General features: G+C 34.1%; 1 protein-coding gene across 1 annotated transcript; it reads right to left on the reverse strand.

Annotated features, from left to right (window-relative positions):
- Nucleotides 1-4,275: 4,275 nt before the first annotated feature.
- LOC149794189 (MICOS complex subunit MIC13-like) lies at nt 4,276-13,741 on the reverse strand. The gene is made up of 4 exons (XM_089968294.1): nt 13,708-13,741; nt 10,290-10,434; nt 5,887-5,938; nt 4,276-4,933 (listed from the first exon to the last, which is right to left on the reverse strand). Exons 1-4 carry the CDS (start codon nt 13,725-13,727, stop codon nt 4,833-4,835), a joined length of 318 nt encoding a protein of 105 aa, XP_089824420.1. The 5' UTR covers nt 13,728-13,741; the 3' UTR covers nt 4,276-4,832.
- Nucleotides 13,742-16,178: the final 2,437 nt, after the last annotated feature.

Consider the following 16,178-nt stretch of genomic DNA (forward strand, 5'->3'; position numbering starts at 1 on the left):
AATCTAATGATAGTTAAAAGAGCAACTGGGAACAAACAACAGTATATTAAGGATGGATGGACAGGACCAATATAAAAAGCCCCTTTTCTACAAAATGTGAGACAATAGATTTTCTTTCAAGGATAACACCTTTAAAAATTAAATGTGCATTCACTTAACTTTCCTTCACTGCCTTTCTTTTTTATGATGGTAGTGATATGTATATATTGGGTTTAATGGCACATCAACCCAACCATGGTTATCCAGTGGAGAGTTAAAAGTTAGGTAGTAAAAATGGGAAAGATAAAAACCTTGTTTAAGATGTTACAAAAAATAAATTCATCTGACCTAAGCATGAAGTAAGAAGTAAAGATGTAAAATTCCTAAAAGAAGATATATAAAAAAAATGATCAAGGTTAAAAACAAAAGGCAAAGTCCTTAACATACAAAGTCAATCTTTCAGATAATGTATGCAAAATAAGTTATGGAACATCATAAATATTTTCAAACTTCTTCTTGTTGTGGGTTTAATAAAAATTTTCAGCACATGCCATTCTAAACATAGTGGCCAGTATAACTGGTGGAGAAAGAACCAGGGAAAACCTGGTAAAACACAGAACCACTTTTCCAGGGGAAGCTACTGGCAAGCTTTCTCGCGCACACGTATTAGCTGAGCCCAAGATTCAAACCAATGTGGACTGTGGTGTGATGGCTGTGATAGGTAAAGAGAAACACTTTAGACTGACACTTGTCCAGAATTCCTGAGGATCATAAATAATAGTGTCACTGTGCATAATGATCCATAAAAGTTTGAGTTTGTAAAATGGATACTGGATTTTGAACCTTGCATGACTTAATGCAGTTCAAGTTTTTAGAGTGGTACTATCTACCGGGGGCATACCTAAAGTATTTGGTGCTTTGGACGTATCCTTCCTTTGGCCCCCCCCCCCAATAATTTGAAAATGTAAACACACAGAAAAATATATATTGTTAATAACTTTTACTTTGGCAAATTTTTCATTTGGTTTGAAAACTTGTACTGGTATTTCATCTCTCCCGATGGTACCCCCCACTTCTGGATGTAACTCAGGGCAGACCGCCCCCCTCTTAGTATGCCATTGCTATCTACAGAGCACAAGAGAACACTGTGATTGGTGTATTATACAAGACTTATATCCTACACATACAGGGGCAGAACTGTTTCACATGGTTAGATTATCTGTGAATGTAGACATCATGAAAATACCCAAGCTAAGGGCAGTTTTATACAGATACACTGTATCTACACCATTAACTAGAATTACTACCAAACATAAAACTCAGGCAGTAAAATTAACACCACTCCAGCGTGTCAGCAAATTACATGCTCCATCAGTCAAGATCATTACAGCGATGGCTTAAAAGCAAAGTGATTCCTCATGTGTGGACATCAAAGAAGAACTGGTAACTTCCCAAACTGAGCAACGGAAAAACTGTTACATGCTATCAAGTCAGCACAGAGAAGAATTAATGAGCAAGTAACCTCATTTGAAACAGCAATCCAAAGCCCTAAGCAGCAACAATGTCAGATGTTAGGATACAGACAACCTCAATACCAACGAAAAGAAAATGTAAAATGACCATACCAGTAAAAACTGATGCCCAAAATAATCCTGCATTGCAAACAACAGTACTCCTCCTCTAAGACATGGCATCACATTTGCAACAGCAGTACACCCATGCCCCTCAGCTCAGAAGTCTTTTGCCAGTACCAGCACTTTTAAAGTGTTTTTGATTCATAAAAATAAAATTGAATGTCGCATAATTATACATGATTTTACAGCTGTCCACTTAGTGAATCAGTTTCATTGAAGTCTTTTACAGCTTTGTATGAACCAATTCTCAAGCCTCAGTCTGCAGTGCTGACTGGTGACATCAGGAGTCTTTCAGTACTAACATCATATGATTGTTGTTTAATGCCATTTTTCAGCACAAGATAGGCTATACATGGTAGCCAGTATAAAAGGTGGAGGAAGAACCTGGAAAGAACCACAGACTCGTGAGAAGCTACTGGCAAGCTTTCTCACGTACCCACACTGGCCATGCCCGAGACTCGAACCCACTCAGGCAGAGGTGAGATGACAGTGATCCGTAACAGTGAGTGCTTTAGGCCACTCAGGGTCCCTCATATGATCATAGTTTGGAATGTAAAATCAGTCATGTATAATGCTTACATTGCTTTTATTCATTCAAGAATTAAATGCCCTCTCCCATTTGCTGGTGTGCTTCACAATGTAAAAACAACCAGTAGTTCTGAAATTTATTTTTGCTGTGCTTTGCCCCTAGTTAATTACTTCTAAATCGCCTACAAAATTAATCACACTTGAACAAGATTCCGACAACAGAAATAATCAAGCTTTGTATTTTATTTATGGAGTAAACGGCAACTTCAAGGAGATATTGTTCCTGTTCACTTGTCAAAAATCTTTAATACATTCTCATTCAAGGCAATGATATAAAATAAAGTTTGTTCTCCAACATGCATCTCTTTGATTTACTATACTGGATTGATCTTTACTTATGCAAATTAGTACAATGGGCTCACTCACTGCAGTCTTCAAACCCATCTCACTATTAACAGCCAATTAATATGTGAAATGACAAAATTGTGGTTTATTCCTGACCTCTTTGCCTTTCAATTGCCACTGTTTAAACTGCCCAAAGGATAGTTTTTCATCACTCTAATCACGACTTGTTACTGTTTATACATATTGCATGTAAATGAGGATGTACTGAAATTAGTGTTTTTCGAAACAACTATGTCAGGGTTTGTGAGTAAAAAAATTCATGCTTTTAGCATTACATGCTGTGTTATGGCAGGTATGTCAACATCTTGAAAATATATTTCTGTATTTTATCAGTGTGGTCAAAGATTTTGCAGGCAAATTATAATTTGTTTTGACTCGTTTTCTGATTAGCCAGTATGATTTGTTTAATACTTATATTGAACGACTGCAACTTCAGTGGTTATCATTTCTCTCTGAAGTTTCAACAAAACTATTTTCTCCAGTATGTTTTAAATTTAAAAAAAAGGATTAGCCATTGTTTAGTTGTTTGTAGCTGTTCATGTTCCCACCTACAGAGGCTGGTCAATTGTTGCTAGTCCAGTAGCATGACTATATCCAATAGCATAAAATTCCCAAAACAAATAAGGAATTATTCAGAGAAAGATTCCAATACTTGGGAACTTTGCTCTGGAATAGTATTCCAGTTGAGATTAGAAATTCCCACTCTATTTTCTTTTTCCAAACCCAATATATCTAGTGGCCTCAGAGAGTTGGTTAAAATGAGAATGAAAATGACTATTTGTAATTATGAATGCCTCTGAGCATCATTAAATATACTACCCATTTGTCACTAATTGCATATTGCATTACAATACTATGTGGATTCAATATGTATGGGTGAGTATCCATCTAGGAAGAGTAAAGAAGAAAATAACCTTTTGTCAATACACGCACATGCTACGTATGCATATGTGTGCATTTGTAAATAAATAAAGACCTTTGTATGAGGGCCTCAAAGTATAGATAGTTCTTCAGCTAAGTGTGTTACCCTCTTTAAAAAAAGGTCATTATTATCAATATTATTATTGCCGCCCTGTTCTTCAAAAGAAGTACACATCAAAAGATTTTGTCTTACAAGTGAAAATTTACACACTCCACAAGAATTTTGTTCCTGTCCATAGGCACTGGAACCTATAATGTCTGGTTGAGAAATTAAAGTTTATGACAAAATATTTTAGGATTTATTGGCAATCAATATTTGTTTCTCAGAACTGTCATGTTACATCTGATTCAGTTATTTCCTTTTTAATGGTCTCCATGGGTTATCAATATAAAATGATGTGAGGGAACCATATCAACCGAGTTGATAGAGTGACCGATGCATAATTCAAGGGTTGAGGGTTTGATACACGTCCAGACCACACACTTCCTCGGCATGATAAAACTGTTGTTGTTTTTAGGATTTAACGCCATTTTTCAGCACACAATAGGCTATACATGACGGCCAGTATTAATGGTGGAGGAAGAACCCGGGAAAACCCCGGAAAGAACCACCGACCGACAAGAAGTTACCGGCAAGCTTTCTCACATACCCACAGTAGCCGAATCCAAGACTCGAACCTACGCAAACAGAGGTGAGATGGCAGTGATCTGTAATGGAGAGCGCTTTAGACCACTTGGCCACTTGGGGCCCCCCATGATAAAACTATCATTATGTTAAAAGTGCCTTTAAAAAGAACAACAAACTAACTTAACCTGTTACTTTATCTTTATTTAACAATAAATAATTATACATATAAAAAACGTACCTAATTTAATATGATTTACACCATTTTGAAAGAGTAGCTTTCAATTAATTGAAAATTAAACCTTACTGATATAAAATATCTGGAAAATGCATCCTTTCTCTGATAACTTTGGAAATATTGACTAATTCAAGGAAGCTATTATCTCAACAATAACTACAATGATTTTCATAATATATAAATTGCTGGGGAAAAAATCCTGTTCAGAACAATGTTTTGAGGAAGAATAATCTCATGGTAAAAGTCATATTTACCATTAAAATTTGCCTTAAACAAAGGGGTAAGAAAAACCATTATAAAAACTGGATCAAAAAAAATGAAACTTAACACGAACATCTGACTTTCAATTTGCAAAAAATATTTCAGATAGGACTCCATCGATTTCAGATGCTTGTCTAAAAAGCCACATTTAAGAATGCTATGCAATATTCCAAGCATAACTTTAAGTTTCAGTCAAACTGTTCAATTCTATCACAACAATTATGTCCTCTCCTCTCTATAATCAAGACTTCAGGCTTTTCTTTATATAGCTTGTAGCCTGTTTACAGTATTTTCCAGTGGCTTCAGGGGTACTGGCCAGGTATGTAAAGGATGTCTCTACACCTGAAATAACAGAAAAATAAGACTATTTTTGTTTAAACATTGTAACATAATGCAAAGAATTGTAAATTATTAGATACATGAACTGAGCTAAGTGATGTTAGTGTAAACCAAGAATGAATTAAGTCAGTTTGTAGTATAATTTAACTGGGTAACTGTTCCATTTCTTGTTATCCACCCTCCAGTAAAGACAACAAAAAAATTAGTTAATGCTGCCAATGACTGGCTACCAGATTTACATGTACCCTCATTAATGTTCAGCAGAGAAATGAGTCAAGTCCAATCTCTGCATATTTGATCAGCACCTTACTTTTGAAAGTTCAAACTTGTATTTGCTTATGATGCAAATCTAGAAAGGTACCAAGCACCCCACTTATCTGATATGAAGGTTCCTATGAAAGTGTACAAGAACCAAGACAACATGTCAATAAGCAGGTCTTCTGGTAATGACCAATATATTACATCATCGTTCATGGTACTACATCAATATTATCAGGACTTGTTGTACGGTTTAATGCCACTTTTCAGCACAAGATAGGCTATACATGGTGGCCAGTATAACTGGTGGAGGAAGAACCCTGAGAAGAACCACCCACCCATGAGAAGCTACTGGCAAGCTTTCTCATGCAACCACGTTAGCCAAGCCTGAGACTCGAACCCACGCAGACAGAGGTGAGATGGCAATGATCCGTAATGGTGAGCACTTTAGACCACTGGGGGCCCCTGTTATCAGGACTAATTTCATTCATAATACTGTCTGATGGATGGACAGATGGGCACAAGGATTCCTACATACCCCTGCCTCTACTAAGACTGATAAAGCTGTGTAACGTTATCCATAATTTTGTCTTCACGTATCTAAAATAAACACAAATCTATAACAATGTATTTGATTTATTGATATTAGTCTCTTGTAGGTTTTATTTAAAAATTTTTAACTAAACTAACCAAAATACCTGAGTTCCATTTTGACAACACTGTTCTGCACATATCACTCACAGATGGAACCTACAAGGGAAAGAAGCAAGTCTTTTATATATTTTACTAATAATTAAACGGACTCTAGCGGATAACCATGTGCTAAACTTTCAAGTTCACGGATTCTTTGAAGATTTATTTTTCTGTCCTGGAAATATGGCAAGTACTACAGTGAAATTTGCTTATGGAATTATATGCTGACGGATAAATGATTCCTTTTGGCTGATAAGTGTATTATTTGTCATTAAATATTGTAGATATATTTTTGATTCAACCGGGGCACAATGGAGATGCTTAACAAAATTAGTAAAAAACGTTTTATATAATACTTTTCTGGCTGTTACTAAGTTTTCCGTAGTTGTTAAGAGAGCTGGGAGGCAATGAAGTGTATAGGTTTATGGTCTATATGCATGGAGCAGTGTTTTCTATTATACTGTTCATTTCACACAGCATTGAGAATTTTATCCTATCTGTAGCACAGTCATTTTCAGCTCAGGTCATTAAATGTAGCTAACAGTATATACTTTGTTTCACACGAAGTATTTAAAACTAGTTACGTAGTTTTAGCTACATTTAATGACGCTGATTTAAAATTGTACTGAGCTAGGACTGCATACAGAATAAAACTGACCATGCTGTGTGGAACAAACAAGCATCATACCAAAAAAGCTCGACATCATATGCGTTTGTCTTTGTCTCTCTCGAAATGTTTTTGCATGGTGTGTTCTCAAACATGGATTTAACCTAAGTTAGTATGTTTTTGTTATATATTTGTTGCTGTTGTTGTTGTTGTTTGATTTTAGTACAACTACGTCAGGCACAGCAGATGACAACAAGGGTTTCTTTTTAAGAAGTAGTTCTGGGCACATGGACACCTTGACTGAGATGACTAGACTGAGACAGGAAAAGTAAGGTTAGCAAAATAAGTAGATTTCTCTGTCGCATGAGTGAGAAATTCCAAATACAACTTCTTCAAGCTGATTTACATATATCAATTACTCTCTCTTATTCTAATTATAAGCATTTATTTAATGCAATCAGTTTGATAAACACAATAGTAATAACTGGTGCATCATATGCAATGAATGACATTAGAATGTTAAAGGTGAACAAATACTTTAAGAAAGATTAACTTGTACATAATGTTTCAAGCAGTACAACCAGATAAAACTCTGCTTGTATCAAAGGCAACACACCCACTTTAAGATTAATTTCAGCTAACCATTATATCAGTTTAAAAACCAGATTAAAGAAGTCTTTAAAAAACTATTGCATATTTGGGGCAACTAATATTTGGAACAGAATCCCAAACATAATGATAAAATGTGCAAATATCAATACATTTCAAGATAATATATTTCACTGGATGAAAAGCACAACTTGCATAAGAAATGCTCCCAGAAATCATTTTATTATTCATCTTTAAGACATTTTTAAAATACACATGGTGGTTTCGTAGTATGGTGAACGTCAAATGTACAACATGGTTAGCAGTGGCAATATGTCTACTAGTTACTGCATCATTCGATTACCATGTGCTACCTGAAAAAAATGAAATGATATCTGAAAGCAGTTCTTATATCTGTACACAAGAAAGAAAATTAGGTATAATTTAGTGTGAGATGTATTTATGAGTTAGCCTGCACTTTATAATATAAGTGATGATGCAAAGTTGGATTGATTTGAAATACATGTCTACATTAAATACCCAATTAAATGCACAGTTTGATCACAGTGACCTGATTCTGAGAGTTGTCATTTCTGATTATTACCTGTACTGCTGGAATATCCCATAAGATGAAATCTGACAATAAACTTATTTAGTAACTGCTGAAGGTGACGTGTCTTGATGTACATTAATTCAAGTTCAGAAAGAAATAACTTTATGTTTCTTCAATACATTTTTTGACACATTTTTCATCTTATGTATTATAATCAAACTGCTAGACATCAGTTGCCAGACTTGTCCCCTTGCTTATCACAAGACCACTACAGAATCATAATCACTTTTTATTCTACTTTGGTTATACAAATAAACTTGTGTGCTGAACATTTTTATTTTTTCATTATAAATTTAGTTAGGAAAGATAAGTTGTATATTTAGGTGGTGCTCTACAGTTTCATATTTTGCAAAGGCTTAAATTTTTAAGAAAAAGAATTTCCCATGTTTTCCTTCCTGGTTATCCTGACCATTTCAAAAGACCTGTATATTTTAGGTACTGTTAAAATAACTTTTAATTCCCATGACAGTGCTAAAAAAATCTGATAGCCCAATTCCTGGGGCACCTCTAAATTTAGTTTGGGGCCATCCTGAATTCAAAGTGAGGTGCCCATTGGGCTTGTCAGAAACAAATAGTTTGCATGAGGAAACTTTGATCGTGCTGATGAAATGAGTAAATGTACTTTCACGATGTTGACATACATGCCATAACATGGCACAATCTGAATCTGATTACCACTGTTGTAGGGTTTTTTAAAAATCTGAAATTCACGTGAATATTTAATCTTAACATTCTACTTACTGAAGAAAAAATACTCTGTAGTGTGATATTAATTATTTCATCACAACAGTATTCACAAATGATAAAAAAGAACGTAGCATATGTTGATTAAACATGATATATCTATTTATGTACGTTTTTTTTTCTTCTTCTGAGAAATGAAAATTGACAGACATAATGCAATAATCAGTTTTCTGCGAAAAATAGGGGGATATTATGAGATCAGGAGGTAGGTGTGGAAATAACAAAAAAATTGAGAGGTTTTTCTCCCAGCTTGAGAGCTAATAGATATGAACTGTCTGGGTTTGTGGAATTTCAGTCAGGGCTTGTGACAAATTCATTTCCCTCTTTGTAATAACTGCTAAAGACAGTGTACTTCAAGAGTAATTCAGGCTGACTTTTTGGAGTTGCCATTTTAATTAGCTGTGTGCTTGGATCATGTACAGTCTCCACAATATCCAATGAATCTGTCAGTTGTATTTAAGGTTCCCATCTGCAAATATTTTCGTTTTTAAAGGATCAAATAATTACAAAAGCACTGAACAAATTTTTAAGAATGAACCATAGAACCTGCAAAATGGACATAATGGATTTTGAAAATAATAGTACATTTGCAAGTGTGCAAATGTTTTCGTTTTCATGGATCAAATAATTACAAAAGCACCCAACAGTTTTATAAGAACAAACCAGTCAGAACCTGCAAAATGGACATAATGGATTTTGAAAATACTAGTAACCTTGCATGTGTACAATTCCAACACAGCAAAACTGACACTGGATGACATGATAGGAGTCTGTATTGTGACCCATCATTCCTGTACTGCAATATGTCATCATACTGCCGGATAATAGTACGACACTTGCTGTTACATATTTTATGACTACTCAAATATCATATGTGCTATACTGCAACCAAGCAGGTGATCCAGTATTAATGATCTGTCGTCTATGTGATCTAGATGTACCAGCAATATAAAATTATATCTAACCTGAAAATTGGAATCTGATTTAAGTGATTAAAATAATATAAGGTTAAAAATAGCAATGGATCTACCAAATTAAAAAAAACTGGAATGGTTGGCATTACAGAGTTTATCTCTAAACATTTAACACGTCCCTTGAGCAAGTAACTCTCAAAAGCAGAGGGTCTCGTGTAAGATTTGAAGGTGTTACTCATATGTTCTGCATGACTTTTGTCAAGGACTTTGTGGGTTTTCCAAGATTGTTCACTTGAGTCATGAGTTACATGGTCATTTTTATTGACTACACAGTGATAGCATGCTACACGGTAAACAGTTATCTGTTGTTCAATATCTACCACTTGGCAAAAGTGAGTCACCTTTACAAATGATAAACGACACTACATGATCTCTACAGCATATACTTAAAAAAATCAGATACTAAAAAAAAATCTTTAACAAGAAATCAGAATAAAACTGAAGTTACATCAATATGATACCTGAATAATAGTTAATTTTATCATAATTTGGTAGCATGCCCAGGTTATTCTTAATCTCTCAACCAAGAAATATTACAGAATATACAGTGTACATGACATATTTTGGATGACCCCAAGTTTTGCTATATATACAGAATTAGGAGAAAGGGGAACAAAAATAATGGACAGCAACCAGTGCAATTGGAAAAGATTGTTTGATTTATTTTATTTTTATATAAATCAACTGAGCAATGTGGATACCTAATTATTCATTGATGCATCTGTATGATATTAAAGGTAAATTTCTGCCTTCATTTTGTTTACCCCACTTTGGCGCATCAAATATCTTTTTGTCTATCACTTAATTTTATTTTGCACAAATCCAACAAGGCCAGTCTTGGCTGAAACACTTTTGTATATCTTAACCATGCAGCTAAATTACCTTTTGCAAGTATTCACTGGTAGCTGGAAGGACAGACTGTTTTACTTTGTTCAAGGCAGAGTCACCTTGTCTTATACCATCCCAAACACCCTGATCCACTGTCACATAAACTGCTCCCACACCAATTGTCAGCTTTGCAAGAGTTCTGAAAATGAAAATCAAAACATATTACAGTGAGATGTTTTTTTCCTTTCTATTATGTCCTTCAAACTCACACCATATGCTGGGTCATCTAAATATTTAAGAAACCAACTATCGAAGGCTAGTAAGCTCTAAGAATAGCATCCCATGCAGACACATCAATTCATTTCACCCTCAAAAATCAAAGAAACTCGTAACATTACAAATATCACCCTGTTGTCAAAAGCACTGTATAAATAACATTGTGCAGGTTTTTATACCCCTTTGGTCAACTCCATGTCTCTGTCATAAGTATTATTCATGATTTAAACAACAACAAAAAACTTTTCTGATAATTTGTTTGTCAGTCTGTTATCACATAATCTCCTAAACACATGGGTAGAAATTCATAAATCTTTGTCATAACAGTGTACACTTCCCCTATAATGAACCATTTTTATGAACAGTCTCTGAGGAATCATTTCCTTACTTCTAACCAAATGCAGCCTATCATTATTAAATATTTTTAGCTACCCTATTCCACCATGTCTTTGTCAGTCAATTGTCAATTTCCACCATGTGAGTGTTGAACAAACACCAAGGGATTCCAATGTGTGACTGCCAGTCAAATGCTGTTTCCCTCTGAATGAGTAATGGAGAAGCTGCATTTTAATACAGTATCATATTTCTAAGGTATAAATCAATCAACTTGTGCTATGAATGGCACACATGCTGATGTATATGATTGCATATCAGGACCTGTCCTGGTTTTTTTTTTTAATTCTTTGTCCTCTGGTGATTCTACCAGTATTTTCTTGTGTCTCTTGAGCTCTACTAATCAAAGGGTCCTTTAGGTGATACCGGTATGTACTGAATATTTCAAGATCAAATCCTATGTTTAACAATTTGTAAATCCTTGTGGAATAACATAACCTTGAGTTCTGTCGAAATTTTGAGTGTTGTGGCTACATACAGCTCTTACCAATAAGTGTTTAAATTGTACACAGGTGTCTTCTGTATGCAGCAAAATTGCACATTTTAATGAACAGGTGGCATCATGCATGCAGAGTCCATCATGATGAACACAGATAGTGGGGGGGGGGCTGATTTATTTTACTAATATCTGATTTATCAGTATTTTAATCCGAAGCACTTGATCTTTCACCAGTACTTTGTTTTTATTGATATAAATGATCCTACAAAGGGATGTAACCCATATTAACAACCTGAATGTTCAATAAATGCTGGTATTTATAAATACTATCAAGCACACACAAAACACATATTCACAAAAACTGTCATATATTCAATAAAGAATGCCCATAATGTACCTGGTAGGATAAAATTCAGAATAGAGGTATAATACTTGTTGACCAAAAATGATCTGTAGTTTTGAATTTCAGCTTCAAGCATATAATGTCAACTCGTTACTCATATTCAGTCTTAACAAGCTGTTGTTTCAACATCTTTCTCTGACTTAACTGATGGATAGGTCTTTGGTTTCCAACTACAATCCATACTAGTTAATTGTTTAAACCCCAATACTGGCTTTGGGTCATAGGTAATGCAGGTAACCCATTTGGTCCCTATCATTAATCCACAACAATTACTGGTTTTGTGATCTCAGGTGGGTTGAGAACCACAAGAAATTATGCCCTCTCACTTCTCTGTACATAAATGATGACTGTCAGCTGGGGAGCACTGCTTTCATTATTGTAATACTGGTACATTTTAATGAGTTAGTTATGTTCTTATTCCTTTCAGTCTTTTATATATATATATATATATATATATATATATATATATATATATATATATATATATATATATATATATAAAGAACCTTAAAAACAAGTATTCTTTTTGTTTATTTAATGTGAATTTTCTGTTTCTGTCCCTATTATTAATTTTTATCAGATTTTTAATTTCCATGTGGACAGCCTCACTTCTCTATTGATAGCCTCACCAACTTGATCTCATCTGTTGAATCTTGCTGTCAAACAGCTGTCAAATGGAATCACCTGGTCAACGCTCTATATACAGCTAACATGAAATAACACGGTTTAGCCATGTGGTTCCTGACCAGAATATGAAAAGGGGCCATGTTTGGGGGTGGGGGTGGAAATAAGGCACATCTGAGGAAGAAGCTGCATGTCCCATGGGTGCTAACCCCCATTTCACCTTTAAACATGATTAGGCCAACATCCTTAAAATTTAATGGCTGGCCACAACATGTTTGCCCCCACCCCACCCCCCATTCAGTGTTTCCCTTTACCCTCATTTGCGCTTCTGAGGCAACCAATTTCAATTTGACACCCAGTTTTGATACCATAGTTTGTTGTTTTACTCAGTCTGACTCCTAGTTTTGACACCAAGGAGATTTCTGACTCTCAGCCTTGCACCTCTTGGGGATACACTGCCACCAGTTAAAGTTTCTGTGGGTACTACGGTGCCTCTTTTGAGAATTTCACGCCTATTGCACTAAGAAGATTGGTCAATATTTATTGAAAATGGTCACATAAAAACCTCTGAATTTAGGTCCCAATCTTAACTTTTTTAATCAATCTCCCTACATGATATGATTTATGACATATCACAACATTTATCTCAATACTTATTAAATACAGGCTTCAAATATTTGAATAGTAAAAAATATTTGCTTATTACGTTTGTAAATGTCACAGCCTTAGTAAGAAGCAAATAATATTCATAGTAAATGATAAAAGTAATACGACCCCTGAAACCGAGAAAGGCCACAAAGATCTGATCTAAGGGATGGTTTTCTTTGAAAGCTTGAGCTGCAGTATTTTATTTTCGAAACCTGTCCTATACTAACAAAGCAGTTAACATTAACAGCATCGTCTGAAAACTAATGAATTCTTGTGGTTTATTGTTGCAGTGGTTATATCATAAACGAGACTGAATTTCATCATTCAAAGCTGATAAAGGACTTTTAAAAATTCAAGTTTTCTCAAGTTCTAATATAGGGATCTTCGAATCTATACCTTCAACTGAAGACGTCGACTGTGTTATATGTGATGGTGAGTCGACGTCTTACATCATAGGCTTCGTGAACTTCTGTAATAAATGATGCGCCATGTCATCCATACCCCGCATGACCCCTATAGTTTAAAATGAGACGTTACATGAGGCACAATAAATTCTGAAGAGTCAATGCACTTTTTGACACAATTTAAGGTAACAAACTATAAACCGATTTCTGATTTCCTCATAATTTTAGTTACTGGCCAAATCCCTAAATACCTTTTTTTGAAAAGAAACATTAGAGGACACTTACTTTACAACGGTCGCCGCCATCTTGAAAGGAAAGAGTAAGTGATAAATATATAAACCATGTGATAATTCCCTAAATCATTCTTTGATAAATAATTGAATAAGTTATTATTAAATAATTTTATTTTAAAAATTATAAGAACTTGGCATGTAATTTCAAATTATTCCACTTCTGTTCGAATGTGTTATGCCTAATTCTTGAAATGTTTTTGAATGGTTTGACAAGAATTACTGAAACTCTAAGATGACTTTAATAAAATATCAAAAACCCGTCGGAACGTTGTTAAATCTTTCGAACTTGCGGGAAATTCATTTTGCAGCCGACAGAACACGTTGTCAGTAGCAAAAAGTGGTTATGTGCAGCGTTTTTCACTGTTTTAAAATAGATAACATTAATGTTTACAGTACCTAAATTTCAGTTATTTAAGCAAGTTATACATTATTAACAGTACGAACGAGACATTAAAGGAAAACAGCCCTGAAAACAACTGGAATAAAACAATGTACACGATTATAAATATCTCCACTTGACGTAGACCACACTTATCATTTTCTAGAAATACTAGGACTTGATGGCATTTTCCATTCTAGAACGTTCCAAGTCCTCAACATGATAATATATTTTATTAAAATTATAAAATAGAATGTAGTAAACATAAGGTGGTTAACTGAAAACAACTACCGTATCACACAGGGGCTCGTATCGTTGCTTACAATTTACATGTCGCACATGTATAGTACATGTACGACAGTTGAATTGTATAAAACAATACGAGCCTCTGCGCTGTATCAGTGTATGTATAATTCAGGAGGACAGCAAATACATGAATAATCACATATATATTATCCATATTTTCGGCGGTTTTGGGAAGTGGCATACTGGTATATGTTATAGGTTATTTTAATACAATGTTTCTTCTTTTGTGTTTGTAATTATTTGGGGGATAACTGATTTGTTTTTATTGCTTCCCCCCCCCCCCTTATCAACCAGTAGTAGTTCTGCTCCCATGAGCTGTTAAAATAGACTGATTTTACATTTAAAAAAAAATAAGAAAACTATGTCAAAAATAGTCCTACATGTAAGACCTCAACTCTGATATTTATGTTTTGTCCATCTAGGTCCCAGATGCCCAAAACAACAATTATTGTTGAGGTCTTACATGTAGGACTATTTAAAAAAATTACTTATTGCATAATTATTATTTTTTTAAAGATTTTTGGCACCAGATGTATATTGTAACATCTTTGAATAACATATACTTTCTTTACGTATTAAGATATTCATTAAAAATGTCACTTTCTTGTATTGTTCAAGCAAAAGATATGAAAAGTGCTATTTTAACTAAAACAGCATCATTACTTGTCCTAACACATTTTTATGAAATGATATTTTGTATGGAAAAGCGTGGATGTGTTGGTTTTGCTTTGACAGTTTGGCCAGGCTACATACTTTGAGAAAAAAAGATCACATTTCTTTTTATAAAAAGTTCAAAAAGTATTAATCTTCATAAAAACTAGTTTCTTCATGAGAAAATGACTTTTTGTGATAAGGACACATTTTATAAGAAACAATCCAACTTTTTTGAAGTATATACTATCCTAAAATCACTAAACTAATGTGATTGGCAACTGACAATAATCTATTTTAGCTATAATGTATTATGACTCTATGGTCTTAAATTAAGTAATAGAAAAGACTTCAAAAGAGTGAAAACTAAGTTTTGTATAATTCAACAAATAATTTTTTCAATAGAATACAAAATAAAAATTTAAACAGAATTTACAGTAATGTGAATTAAATTCCAAAATAGTCCAAAATGTTCTGTCACCAGTCCTAATGAATAAAGTTCTGATTAAATTCCAGTGGTGTTCGAAATAAGATCCAGCACTGAAGGTGTTGATTTGCCTAAAGTCGTGAATGTTCTAATGTACCAGTGACCTGAAGTATGATGATGTGCTAACAGTCTTCCAGTTATTCATAATAATATAATCCAAGATGTCCTTGTCTGAATTCACTAGAATTCAAAATTGATGTTTCTTTCCAAGAATATTTTTAAAGAGCACTGTAAATTTCCAGTGGAAAAAACCTTGATTAAATAATTTCACCAAAACCAAAATATTGAACTCAACAATACAAGTGATTATGCTTCAAGATCTTACAGCCAGAAAGAATAATGTTAAGATAAACACGATTATAAATCCCTCTACTTGACGTAGGTCACACTTAGCATTTTCTGGAAATACTAGGACTTGATGGCATTTTCCATTCTAGAACATTCTAAGTCTTCAACATGATAATATCTGTTACCAAAATTATAATATAGAATGTAGTAAACATCAGATGGGTAAGGTATTTGTATGGGAAATTCGAATAACCATGACCCAGATCCAGATAAATATGTTTACTTCAATTCATAATGATCCTAATATTTAACCAACTCTTTTAGAAAAAATATGTATTATTTTAAAAAAGTG

This window comes from Sinohyriopsis cumingii, chromosome 8, assembly GCF_028554795.1.
Source record: "Sinohyriopsis cumingii isolate HCF-2022 chromosome 8, ASM2855479v2, whole genome shotgun sequence".
NCBI classification, from domain to species: Eukaryota; Metazoa; Mollusca; class Bivalvia; order Unionida; family Unionidae; genus Sinohyriopsis; species Sinohyriopsis cumingii.

Excerpts from the sequence above, each read along its gene's own strand:
- LOC149794189 (XM_089968294.1), bottom strand. The coding sequence starts at position 13,727 with ATGGCGGCGACCGTTGTAAA. Across the intron at positions 10,435-13,707 it reads ATGGCGGCGACCGTTGTAAA|AACTCTTGCAAAGCTGACAA; the intron begins GTAAGTGTCCTC and ends TTTCATTTTCAG. Across the intron at positions 5,939-10,289 it reads CCAGTGAATACTTGCAAAAG|GTTCCATCTGTGAGTGATAT; the intron begins GTAATTTAGCTG and ends TTTCCCTTGTAG.